Consider the following 14,087-nt stretch of genomic DNA (forward strand, 5'->3'; position numbering starts at 1 on the left):
CAGATATCTGAAATTTACCACCTTTTGCTATTAAGAAGACCTCTGACCTAGGAGTGCACCTCCACCACTCAGCCCACCACGCCAGATGCCTAGGAAGCATTCTGGACTCTGACCTCTTCATCCCCCTCTTGTTCCTCAACCACAGAGAATTACCACTAAGTCCTGTACCTCCTATCTCCGTCCTGACTCTCCCATCCAGCTGTTTCTTCCCCTCACTTTCTCCCTTCTCAGTGACCGTCCTAGTCATTCTTCTTACCTTTCCTGACCCTATGAACTTTCTAAAATACAAGTCCGTCTCCTCTGTGGACCTGCCCAAAGGGAGCTGGGACTTTGTTCACCACCTCTCCATATTCCCGCTGCCCAGCTCACTCTCTTTCCCCCTAAAAATGCTGGAAGACAGGGGCAATGAGTAAAATCCTAGACCATTCCTTCACTTCTCTGCCTTGGCAGCCCCTAGTCCTTCCCTGAGGACTTCCTGCTGATGCCACCTGGTGAGCCTGACCCTGGGAAAAGAAGAAAGGAATCAACCTTGCACAACCCACAGAATATTAACAGCCTTTGAAAGGGCACTATTATTGATGCAAATAGACCACCTGTCCTTGGGGTAAGCATAATAAAGAAAACAATGACACTCATTAGAAAGTACTTGTTCTTGTTCGGCTTCAGACCTTGACTCTGATGTCTCAGAAAGATAACTCTAGGTCCCTCCAAGAGTGAGATTTGTTTTAGACTTGCTTATTGGAAATCTGAGCTCACAGATTTGCTGCTCTGCTCTGGAATGCCCCAGAGTGCCTGTTGACATTTGGACAGTGCATATTGATTATCTGTAGTGAGTTTGAGTGTGTGTGTGTGTGTGTGTGTGTGTGTATGCAATATGTAAAGTATCCCTTCAAAACTTATTTATGTGTATGAATTATTCCCCATTAAAAAATGATTGCCATGGGCTTAACCCACCAGTCCCTCTACATTGCCTTCTCTCTACCTCCAGAAACTCTGACTCATTCCTTATCCTTCAAGGATGTATTTGAATCAGAAATAGAAAAAGGTCATTTGGAGTCAGTTCTGATGAATGAGATGAATGAGCCAGTTAAGAAATAATATGTGTTGGTCAAAGATGAAGAGCCACTCAAAAATGAAGTCAAGCAATTTGGGCTACTTCTGCACGGCCTCTGAAGACACTCCAAGCATAAAGCGTGGAGCTTTGGAAAAACTTGGATAACTGGCCCCTCCCTGGTCTGCTGCAATGTCCCACCCTTCCCAGAAAGTCCGGTGGCCACCACGAGGCTACACTATACAAACCTCCACAAACAAAACCATTTCCACAAGACCTGGCTAGAAGGTCCTCCTCCTCTGGACACCTTTATTTAAGATAGGGATAGAAGTGATTGAAATAAGCTTTTCAGCCTCTGTTGGGTCCAGCTATTGTGATCTGTCTCTAGCTCAATTTGTTGAATTCATTTTGTGTGTGGTGTGTGGAGTGTGGAGTGGTGTGTGTGTGTATGTGTGTGTGTGTGTGTGTGTGTGTGTTTCTGGGAAATGAAACTAAGGGTGCTCTACCTCTAAGCAACACCCCCCAGCCCTACTTTTATATTCCTTAGTTTGAAACATGGTCTCACTAAGTTGAGGAGGACCTCACTAAGTAGCCGAGGCTGGCCTTGAACCTACGATCAACCCGTCTCAGCTTCCCAAGTACTGGGTTTACAAGTATGGGCCACCATGCCCAGCTTGTTGAATTCACTTTTTAAGTAGGGAACTGAGCATCTATTACATCAACAAGAGACAAAGTCCTTGCCCCCATGGTTTTTATATTCTACTGCGGTGAACCAGAGGGTGAACAAGCAAATCAATGAATAACATGAAGTCACGCAGCATTAGATACGCTAGGGTGCATGTAAGGGCATAAGAACAGCAGACAGTTAGTGGGGTGGTCAGAGAAAGTCTTCCTCTGAATGACCTCCAAATGAGACACACCAGCTGGGCTAGAGGGCACAGGAAAAAGAGGCATCCCCCTCACAGGCAACAAGAACTACCTCCCTGCAGGGAGAGTGGCCTGTCAGGAGACCAACATGGCTGCAAGAACCAAGCGTAAGGAAGAGTGGGAGGAGATGAGGCTGGAAGCAGGCAGGTGTATAGGTGGACCCCACCTCTGCCGGTTACAGCTCCCGACCACAAATGCCTTTCCACGCTTCTGTTTCCTCATCTGCAAAATACTATTTACCTAGCAGGGTGTGGTGAGAACTAAAAGAGCACAAAAATAACTCATCTAGCCATGTGCCCGCAGCTAACTACCAGTCACCCATTAGTGTCATTACTATTATGACCACCATCATTATTAGTGAGTCATCAGGATACAGAAGTCATCTTGGTCCTAGGTAAATAATCCTCCCCTGTGGTCAGCAGAATGCAGCGACTAAAGGCCCAAACTCCTCCTCCTAGAGACCCAGAGGGACAGTCAACAACCCTCTTCCCTTCCCCACGGGGAATCTCCCAGGCTTCCTCTGGGCCTACATCAGCATGAGCTGGGCTCTCTTCAAGCAGATGCTCCCTAGACCCCTGTCAGCTCCCAGCTCAGACCAGAGAAGACAAAATTGGACACATCTCACAGCATAAGGCCCATTCTGCAGCCAGTATTTGAGCATAAACTGCTATTTCACAAACAGTTGCTGCCACTGTGCCCGGTGGGATCTTAATGGAACTTTGCCAGCATTGCGGAGATGCCCACTCCTCTGAATAAGAAGTCCCCAGGAGTCCGGGCAGCACTCAACTTCACAGAGTCCTTGGGAGGCCCAAGATCCTTTAGTGTGGCAGATGGCTCAGGGCTGGGCTGCAGACACCACTACCCAAGCCAATTCTCTGCCAATCAGGCTGGACCCCAAGGAGGAGACCTCAGTGTAGACTGTAGACTTCGCCTGAAAAAGCCAGGACATTAGACAAGCTAGAGGGCTAATTAAAATGTAAAACACAGTCCGTGGGGCATCAACTCCTACAAGCCCAAGGGGAGCCATTATTTAGTATACCAACCAACCAAGGCAACATTTACTCCACGGCTCCCCTGAGGGCCTGAGTACCAGCTCACCTCCCAATATACTTAATTTGCCTTCCAGATGTACTGGGCTTGGAGAACATGAAGTTCTCACCTTCATTTATAACCATAGCCCATGCGGTATGCTGAAAAATATGGTGACGGGCCTGAGGTGGGGTATTGCTTCTGAAAACCCAGCACCTTGGAAGGGCTTCCATAAAACACTAGCAAAAACAGTGAGTTCCTTCATCTGTATAGATCTGCAACTAGGCTATAGTTATTGGGGTGCATAGGAGCAAGGGAATTGGGGTGCAAGACACAATTAAAGTGTAAAAGACAGACACACAGTATTTCTCAGGGCAGCCTCAAAGGGCCAAGCTCCACAAAATCCATTTGAAAACTGGGATGAAGGAGAAAAGTCAGGAATACTGATTGGAGCAGGTGAAGAGGGTCTCAGGTGGGCAGACCTGGTCCTGAAAGGGGGATCCATGCCTATCAAATCAAATAAGGGCTGGGGCTCAGGAACACTGCTGCAGCCACCCACAACTCAGATCACCGTGGTCCCAAGATTAGCACAGGGGTTAAGTTCACTGGCTCTGGAGTCTGCCAAACTCAGCCGTGGGCCACTTTCCCATGTGGGTCCACTCCCCATCGGCCACTTGAAACCCCAGACAATGTGTCTAGCACATCCAGGTCCCATCACCTAAAGCTCTGCCCATCGCGTACCTTTGGTTAATTGTTGAACAATGAATTGTGTCCACCTAAATGCAAGGGCGCACCAGCACGCCTCAGACCTCTGAGTCTCAGTTTCCTATTCTGTAACACAAGGAAACGAACAGCGCCTATTCACGTAGATGGCCATGAGGATAAACCTAGTTGAAGCCTGTGAGGTACTTAAACTTGAGGCAGTGCCCCGGGCCAGTAGGTTAGCATGGCTACCGGACCTCTGGAGACATCTGCTCAGCTTCTCTCTGAGCACAGATCAGTTAACTTTTCCTTGAAGGTCTCCGCACTCCCTCTACAATGTGTATGAGAACTCTCTCCAATTTGTCCATTGCTGTCCCTGCGCTGACTTCAGTGCTCGTGCACGCTGTGTGTGCGAGTGCGCATGTGTGTCGGAGTGCACATGCACGCGTGTACGCACAAATGTAATCATGCGTTCCTCCCTGTGCATACCCACCCATCAGTGCCATAGGAGCACAGGTCCCCTCTGCTCCCTCCAGGCCAGACAGACCCCATGGCTGTGAAGCCACACTACTACAAGTCCCAAGCTCCAGAAGGCCCACATCTCCTTGCAGGCTGACACATTTCACACACCATGGGGAACATGGCAGGCTTCTGTCCCCGGGGAGGAGGGTCCTGGCCCACACCCCCTGGGCCACCATAACTTCCACCAGGCAGCAGCATTGCGTACCAGGCCCTGCCTGGAGTGGGGTCCTCAACCAGGATGACAGCTGCTGCTGCTGTTGACACTGCCACAGTGACAAATTCATCCTTCTGACAAGATCCCTTTAAATAATTCACAGGGAGCTAGGGATTAAGACACTGTTTCTCTCTGTCTCTGTTGAGATTGAAAATGCCTCCAGCTGGGGTATTTAAAGAGAGTATAATGGGCTGGCCCTCTTGGGTCTCCCCTCCCCCTCTACTCCTCATTCCCATTTCCCAAACTCATCCCCCACCCCACCAGCCAGCCCCATAACAAGGAGGTCCAGAGAACAAGAAAGAAAAAAAAAAAAAAAAAAAAGGCAGGGAACCAGTGCTTGGCTGGTCACTATGGCAACGGTGGCAGGGCATTCAGCTGCCATTATCCCAGTGCCTCACACATGTGATTATCTTAAGCTGTCGATTGAATGTGGTACTCTCTGCTGCCCAACACGGCCTTGTTGAACAAGGCAGGGGCGGGAGCTTCGGGCCCCAGGCCCCAGCTGCCTAATACTGCCAGGCTCAGGACAGGCTCCATTGACGGCAGGGCAGAGAGTTGCCCCTGGAGAGACTTGTGGCATTTCCCTTCAGCTTGGAAGGATGTCTGCTCAGAATGCACAGCAGAGGCCCCAGGCTGGGCTTTTCTTTCTCTTTCCAGGAGCTCCCTCAGCCAGAGCTGGCCTGGAGACCAGAGGGCCAGCCATGGAAGAGGCAGGGGTTGGGCCCGCTGGGCGGAGCTCTAGGCTTTATTCCCATTCTCGGGGAGGAGGGAATTCTCAGTGTCAGGGTGGGAATAAAGCAAACCTGGCCTGGGAAGAGGACATCACTGCTCTGCCCTATTGGCTCTCACAGCTGGATGGGGATGTGGCTGGTGCTGCGTGTAACCTAGTTGAGGGGACTGGTTTTCCTGCTGGCAGAGCTTGGCAGAGGGAAGCCCGGAGGACGTGGCCTCCGGTGATAAGGATTATCTCATTTCTTTGCCTCCTGGGCTTAGCTTTAGATCATCTCTGGGGCTAAGATTCCTGGGTCCACATTCCTTGAGCGGCAGGATTATTCATCAATCCCCACTAGACGTACTCCAGTTTTTCCAAGGCCCCTTTTAAAATTCATCTCCCGTGAATGGGTTATGAAACTCGTTTATACACACAATGGCATTTTACTCAGCCATACGGAAGAAGAAAATTATGCCATTTGCAGGAAAATGGAGGGAACTGGAGAATATTATGCTAAGTGAGATTAGCCGGTCTCGGCAAGCGAAGGGTCCTATGTTTTCTCTCATATGCGGAAGCCAGGCAGAAATTGAGAAACCAAAGGAACTTCAGATAAATCAGGAAAGAGGCCGGTAAAATAATGAAAGGGGGTTTGAGGAGGTGGAGGGGAGGGTGGAGGGGAGTAGAAAATGGAAACTTGATGAAGGAAAGAGTGTAAACAATCCTGTGTACATATATGAAGTTATCAATGCCAGTTTCGATATCATGAACGAGAAAGGAAAGGGACCGAGACTGGGATCCAGAGGGAGCTATACCAGGTGCCGTGTTCATGTATGCTCCGATCACTCTCAACCTCCATATGATGTATAATTACAATGTACCAATAGGAATATATTTTGAGAATTCAGCTCCCATATTAAGCCCATGGTTTGAGGTATATGCTCGGACCAGCACCATGCAAGGTGGTGTGCCGCCATCACCGATCAGATGTACCTGCACTGCTCTGAAGACCTGGGGTCTCTCTGCCTTTCCAGCATCCTTGAGTCTGTCCCACAGAGATGTGACAAGCACCCCAAGGTCCCCCTCACCTAAAGCAGTGCCCACCGCACCACCCATGACTCTTTGCACAATTAACTGCTTGTACCTAAAAGCAAACACAAATTATTACCATTGGTCATGTTGGGCCGAAAGCTTAGCTCTCAGTCAGCAAGCTAAGCTGAATCTTGACTCCAACATCTTTCACGATGGCTGTCTTTTGTGACACCGGGGTATGTGCAGGACATGCTAGTCTCCCCCAGAATAGCAGGAATGCAAGTGAGGATGTGACTCTCTGGGACTGCCGGCTCAGACGGAGGAGGGGCCCGTTGAGCAGAACTGGCACTGAGGCCTCTGGACGGGACAACGCGGGTCACTGGGTTCCCCTTATGATTCCCACTTCCCAGGAATCTTCACTTCCTGCGCATTTGCCAAGGCCAAGGAGAAGAGAGCTGACCTACTCGGTCTTCTCATAACTGCCCGCAGCCGGCCATGCAGGGGCCACCTGGGTCCTCTGCTGGATTTCTGACCAGGACTCACCTGCTCTGTGAGCCGGCTTCTTCCTGCTCCATAGGTACATTCTCCTCTTTGCCACACACATCACAAAGCACCTGCTCCCTCCCCCTCTAGAGCTTGCTTTTTTTTTTTTTTTTTTTTTGGTGGTACTGGGGTTCCTGGAAGCCCTTCTACCTCCGGGCTACACTCCCAGACCTATTTTTACATTTTTATTTGGAAACAGGGTCTCCTAAGCCAGCGCGCGCGGCTGGCTTCGAACCTGCGCGATCCTCCTGTCTCCGCCTCCCAAGCGCGGGGATTACAAGCGTGCGCCACCACGCCCGGCTAGAGCTTGCTTTTAAAAAGTGATTCATTTTTGGGTGCTTACCGCGTACCTATGCTGCTCAGTGGCCCGTGGCTTGCAACCCTACCCTTGCCCTTTGTAGACTATTAGGAAACGTTCCTCTCTCCTTGCTGCCTCCTGCCCTCCGGTTTCTCCACAGTCTACAACTCCAAGGTCCCTTCTTTGCACTCCTTTAGTGACCAAGGGAGGAGAATGAGCTTTGTGGCCTGACAGGCCTGTGGTCAGTCTCGGCGACACCCCTCCACATCCCCGTGACTTTGGAGAAAGGCTTTGAGATCTCTGAAACTCTCACCTACCTTCAAGAGTCCTAGTAAGAAGTCAGGGAGGTAACATAATGAATGCCCACTGCCTGGTGCACAGTCAGTGCTTAATTGGTGGTGACTAGTGGAAGTAGTTAGTGATAATAAGAACTTTGCTATTAATAACAAGGTGTAGCCTCTGATGTTCAGGCAAGAAACACAACCTAACAGAAACTCTGGAATGCAGATCATGAACCTCCAGGGGCCCTTCCTCGTTTAGGTCTTGTTCTTACCCCATGTGAGTTAAGCCTCTCACACAAGAGTCAATTCAGCCACTAGTACTGGTCAGAGCGTGGCATATTGTGCTGAACTTTATAGTTTACAGACAAGGTAAACACAATTTAATACTCCCAGTTGCTCTGTAAATAAGTTCTTCTATGACCTGTGTTGTAAAGGCAGAATACGAGTTAAAGAACTTTGCAGAAAATGGAAATAAATCCAGAACCCCCGATTCTAAAGCCTGGGCTTGCTCCTTTAAAAAATATAGCAGATTTATACCAGATTATTCTAACACTTGTAACTGAACCTGGAAGGATGGCCAAAGGTATCATCCCTGGACTGTCCTACTGCCCTGTTTCCAAAGAGGCACTCTCTCTCAACCTCTTGTTCTCTCCCCCCCCCCCTTTTACACACACACACACACACACACACACACACACACACACACACACACATCCAGTGCATGTCTTTAATCAATATAATAATATTATCGAATCGTTATCTATGCCATTTATTTATATCACTATTACATGCATATGACAGGCCCCTCTCCCTCTAAAGAGGCTAATCTAAAAGTCCTGTTAGACAGCAACTGCAAATCAAGAAGCCAGCAGAGGCTGTGGGCCTGTGGCCTTGCTGACCACTGGCCAACTCTCCTCCCCCCGGGAGCCAGCCAACACCCACCGGCCCACCCCAGGGCCACCGCATCTCTTCTGAGAGAAGGCACAGACTCTAGACCAGGCAGCCTCCCCACTCCAAGAGGAGCCCCAAGCCTTTGTCTATCACTGTCTCTGTCAGGCAGGTGATTTTAAACTTCCATTCCTAAAAGACGCATATTATATAAAAAATGTTTTAAGTGCCTTGGGGTGTTTAGTTCCTCATTGCTTCATAAAAGTGACATTAATAGCCAGGGAAGAGCTCTGCCGAGTGCAATTACGAGGATGTTTCAGGTATGAAAGCTGTTTTGAGCCTGCTAATGTTTCCTAATTACAGGCCTTTTGGTAGCAAGAGAAAAAGATAAAGAGTGGGTGGGAGCCCTAGGGTAGGGAGCACTGCCTTATCTCAATGGTTTACCTGGAGCGGGAAGGGGAGGAGAGGCCAGAGGAGGGATGGGGAGGTCAGAAGCCCACCCAGGGAAGCCGGCCTCTCTCTTGAGCGAGTGGTACTAATTCCTGGGTAACAGCTCAAGAAAAGGATAGCACATGTGACTGGTATTTGGGGGAAAACACCTTTTATAGACAGAGATTGACTGAATCCAAGAAGCCCACAACAACTCAGTCTGGGAGTCCCTTGGGGAAGCCACGCTCTGTAGACGCTGCAGTGGGCAGCAGTGACTAGGAAGGGCAGCGTGGTGTGGTTGTCCTCAGGAGGGTGCAGGTCAGCATTGACACCCTTTAGCCAGGTGAGCCGAGGGAATTCACTAATTCTCCTGTGCCTCAGTGTCATGCATGCGGTGATAGCATGTTTTTTCCTACTTAGTAACTATTTGTCTTTCTGGTACCCACATCCTGATTCCTTCTGGGGAGTGGCTTACTCCTACTTTTCAGTCCCTGGGCTTCCCAAGTCCCCTCTGCAACACAGGGTGGACACGAGGTCAGCGCTAGCTGGTAAGCGCTTTGCATTTTCTGGCCAAAGGGGTCATGTCAGGATGGGCCTGGAAATCAAGGCACGTCAGTCAGGCCTAATCACAGCTAATTCCAGGGTTTCCATTCCAGGGGCAGCAGGAGATAGCTGCTCTTTCCCAGGTCATAAGGACACAAGGGGCTGCCAAGGCAGGAGCTGCTGCCCACATCTTAAGACCAAGAGGCATGGGATCAACACCAACGGAGAAGAAAGAGGAGAGAAGAAGGGGAAGAGAAAGAGAAGAGGAAGGAAAGGGCGAGGTGAGGTGTGGGGGGGGAGACTGATGCCAAGGCTTGGACTAACTAGCCCAAACATGAAGCCGTAGCAGTTCCTGGACGATCCGGTTCCACAAGCTAAGATGCTACCTTCAAGACGGAGTTGGGCTTTCTGTCACTCGCCATCCCAAAACCTGACTGATGCCAAGTATACAGTGAGAAGGGCTTCCAGAAACCAGTCACCAAGCCCAAGGCTCCCAAGCCCAAGGCTCCCAAGCCCCCATGCAGGGGCAGCAGACTGAGAAAGCCTGACCCACCCACCCACTCTGCCCTCCTGCCCCCGGTACATCCCACAACTCACGTAAGTGTAATTCCACTCATCCCTTTGCCCGGCACTAGATTTCTTTTAGATCTGCCTAATGTATCTCGGGCTTTTTTCTCTTAATTAGCATGAGTGGACGGCCAAAGAAAAGAAAAAATTCAGCCCTCCAGAGGGCTCGCGCTATGTTTACATTTCTTAGGTGTATATCAAGGAAAGCTTTCTAGTGATAAGGCCTCACACAGGACAGTTACCCACTGAACAGAGGAGGAAACTGGGTCTGAAGGGGTCTAAACAACGGGCCCCAGATCAAACAGGCGAAAAACTGCAAAGCCGAACACAGGCCGGTTGATTGGATGCCAAGGCCTGGGGCCTTAACGGCTGCTCCATGAAGTTCTCACCCATCAGCCCAGATAAAATTTAATTGATTTTGCTTGGCCTTGAAACACATGAGGCATTATTCGAGTGGATTTCTCTCTGGAGTGTACTTTCCATATTCCCATACGGTGGGCCTCTGGCGAGGACGCCTGGAGGACCTGGTGGGGTTTGAGCAGAAGGCAGCCAGGGAGGCCACGTGAGCTGGACGGCCCCCACATGGAGAGCCGGGAAGCCGCTGTGTGCGAAGGCCCGCGCTCACGGCCTGCATCTCGTGCTGGGAGTCAATTACCAGACATGGACGTTCAAATGACTGGTGCTCCCCTCCCGGAGGCCTGCTCTGGAAGCTTGGCACCTAGTCCAATCATCCTCCTATCACTGAAAATATTTCCAGAACTCCAGGAACTGCCTAGAGAGGCATAAGGTGAACTCAGCTCATCCAGCTTCATCTATGCATTCCACACACATGTGTACACACACAGACCTGTTTATGTATACACGGTTTGGATTATACATACACCTACACATATACACAGGCACATCTCTATATACACACATACATGTGTATACACAAATGTAAATACATATATATACATATGCAGGAAGCTACAACATATACACATATGCATGTATACATACATATGTATACACACATACATATGCATATATACATATGCATACACATAATACAAATACACACATATATACATACATATATACACACAAATAGACATAATATATATGCATGCATACGTGTGTATATATATACATGCACACACACATATATATATTATACACACTTATACACACAGTGCACACATGAGCCTAGGTCACTCATTGTGTGTGTGTGTGTGTGTGTGTGTGTGTGTGTGTGTTTTACTGGGAATTGAACTCAGGGGTGTTCTACCTCTGAGCTCTAACCCAGTTCTATTTTTTATTTTTGAAACAGGGTCTCACTAGGTTGACACAGCTGGCCTTGAACCTGCAATCCTCCTGCCTCAGCCCCCCAAGTACTGGGGTTACACTTCTGTACCACCATCTTGGATCCCAGCACATCCTGTTAAAGGCTCCTTAGTCCCTTGGCCTCTTTCTGTGGGAATCATTAAACAGGCCGTGCCACAGCTCCTAGTCCTGCTCCAATCTCAGCATGACACTGCAGCTGTTCTGCAGCTTCCCTGAGACCCCCACGGGGCTCCCCGTTCTTGGTCACAGTGGTCAGCCCCTCTTCGCTTCCCTTTCCTTCCTGTCAGGTAGATGCCCGCTGCCTCTTGCCGATGTCCTCAGCGCCTTGCCCCTTCAGCCACACCATTCTTTCTGTACAACCATAACTCCAGATGATTCCACAGCCACACCTCCTCCAGGTACAGTCAGACAGGTAAGGGAAGCCCCACAGGTCACAGCAGTCATGAATGCTTGGCTTTCAGCCAAAACTCAGTCCTGACCTCCAGCCAAATTCCTTCTCAACGTGCCCAGCCTTCCTCGACTGTAGTAGCAGTTACTTCAAACCTTCTCGCACCTTCCTAAGACCCGCCAGCCTGAAATGCCTCACTTCTCGTTCTTCAAACCTCAACCCTAGGCTCAGACAGATACGAACATGGGGGACTCTGCTATTAGATACTCTAACATGGGGGCTTCCTTCGCCAACGCTGGGCACTCGCCTCTCTCTGCAGGCACCTGTCTCCGCCCTCCCATTTGAACAGTAAAGGAGCCTCCTCCCACTGAAGGGCAGATGTGCCCCACCTCTCAGGGGCTCCACCTCCCTAGTTCCCACTTCCCTGCCTTCCACACACCTCTGTCCCCATTGCTTTACCTCCTGCCGCTGGGACTCCTCGATGTCTGCTTTCTGGCTTCCTGCCCTGGTCCCCTCTGCAACCATCCATATACATCACTAATAGGGTCCCTGCACCTCTACACAGAGGAAACGCTCAACGCCCAGCACCATTTGCCACTCATGTCTCCTCTTCCTCCTTGACACACCCTTCCATGGGCATCGGCAGTAAGACCTCCTTTTGCTTTTCTTCTACCTGCCTGGCCACTCCTTCTCAGTCTGTTTCTCAGACTCCTCTTTCTTTTTCTCAGGGACACGTCAGTCAGTGCAGGTTATCCATCCAGAGCCTTCACCTCTTCTCTCTCTAGACACTCTCCCATGGAGATTGCAGTCACACCCGGGGCTCCCATCCCATCCCATCCCATCCCCACAGAGCCACCTGTGATTCCACCTCCCATAAATCTAATGCAGATGGTGCACAACCCTGCGGTGCCTCGCAGGCACCCCCAGCTCAGCAGATGCAAGACTAAATGCTCCTCCTCTTGGGTCCTCCATCTCCAAGCATGGCGCCACCATCCCTCCACCCCCCCGAATCAAAACCTCTCAACAAATACACATCACACCAGGTCGTGAACCAGGTGTAAGTTGCCACTAGTAAACAAACACCAACATCACGTTCTGCACCATGGAAATCTCCACGTGGCTGAAGCAGGGTGATGAGTTAGAAAAGAGCCAGCTATGAACACGCAGAGATGGAAAACTTGCCATAGTATAAAAAGCATTGTGAAAAGCTTCCTGGAACAGAGACCTAAGCTGGGGGAGTCCGGAGTGATCAGGAGGCAGGTGAGGTGCCCTGCAAACAGGCCAAGTGGGCAGAGGTCTAACCAGTCTCAGTCTTTGCAGTGTGCTAAGATGATGGAGTGCTGTGCTGGCAACAAAGGGTGGAGGGCAGACAGCAGCCCAGCCAGCTGCCACATCTAAGGGGCATCCCTGGACCTTAAATGCTCCCCTCAAGGAGGAGCTTCCATGGGAAAGGAGACCCAATGTTTGAAGAAAATGAGTATTGCGTGCAAAAATCGAGAGGAAAAATATAGCCATAGATCATACCGATGCTTATTAAAAAAAACACAAGCCTACAAAACAATAATAAAATTGGCAAGATAGCAGGTTCTTAATATTCAGGAAACCTCGTAGACTTACCACTTTGTTTGCTTTGCAGGTAGTCCCAAGTTGGAGTGGGAAGGTTTCCCTTTCTGCCTAGAGTGTTTCTGAAAGGATTTGGACTTGGCCAGAGCAGGCAGTCTCTGCCACTGCCCCCACGCTCAGTTTTGGGTAACACCAGCTCAATCTGGACCTTGCTTCCCTACCCCAAGGCACAGTGCTTGTGCATGGGCAAGTGCATTTCTGCAAATGCTGGGATGAGGCCAAAGTAAGAGTCCAGGGGCAAATGCTGCAGGTGAAACTGATGGCTGAAAGCGCCTCAGCCTTCCTAACTCCAGCTGCTCCCTCCTATCTTAGCGCTCTCCACACAACATAGAGCCCTGGCCCTAGTTGCCACAGGGCCCGCTCTCTGGAAGAACTGTGCCAAGAGGTGATCTCCATCACCACACTGAGCAGCTTGGGTCTGAGAGCCCTAATCCTGCCTGTGGATGAGCAATGAACCCGCCACTCCCACCTGACTTCTGGGAAGGCTCTACTTTCCTTGGCCCTCCTAGGGGCCCGGACCAGAGCAGAATTGAGGGACAATGGTCAGACACTCACCCCTGAGGCAGGATTGGCTGTCCAGCCCAGCTCTGCAGTAGCTGTCCTGGTGTCCATTAGTGTTTCTGCAAATCAAAAAGTAAGAATCGAATGAGTCCGGATTGCCAGACAGGAGCTCTTCAGTTCACAAAGCTACTCGTGGCACTCTGTGGTCCTATGGCCACCCGTCCCCACAGGCGCCTTCCCCACAATTTGGCATTATATGGTTTGTAACCCAAGGGGCATTTCTGTCCCCTTGATGGGACTCACACTTGAAATCACCAAAGGCCAAAACCAACAAAGAGAGAGAAGAGAAGGAGGAGGAGGAGGAGGAGGAGGAGGAGGAGGAGGAGGAGGAGGAGGAGGCGGCACCCTATTTCCTTGCCCAATTTCTATCTGGGTTCTGACAGAGAGGCATACCCAGTGGTATCTGAAAGAACTGAACCCAAGCACAGGAGGGTCTTCTTGAGTTTGTTTTTCC

The 14,087-nt window shown here is 50.1% G+C and overlaps 1 protein-coding gene across 2 annotated transcripts in view; it reads right to left on the minus strand.

Moving 5' to 3' along the window:
• EPHB1 (EPH receptor B1) overlaps nt 1-14,087 on the minus strand; it is a gene marked incomplete at both ends in the record, with an annotated part of 441,334 nt that overhangs the window by 297,979 nt on the left and 129,268 nt on the right. For both annotated transcript variants that reach the window (XM_080696677.1, XM_080696676.1), the window contains one exon: nt 13,628-13,692. In XM_080696677.1, coding sequence (XP_080552803.1) covers nt 13,628-13,692 — 65 coding nt within the window. The remainder of the gene's footprint in view (nt 1-13,627; nt 13,693-14,087) is intronic.

Source organism: Muscardinus avellanarius (assembly GCF_963383645.1).
Source record: "Muscardinus avellanarius genome assembly, chromosome: 5".
Lineage (NCBI taxonomy): Eukaryota > Metazoa > Chordata > Mammalia > Rodentia > Gliridae > Muscardinus > Muscardinus avellanarius.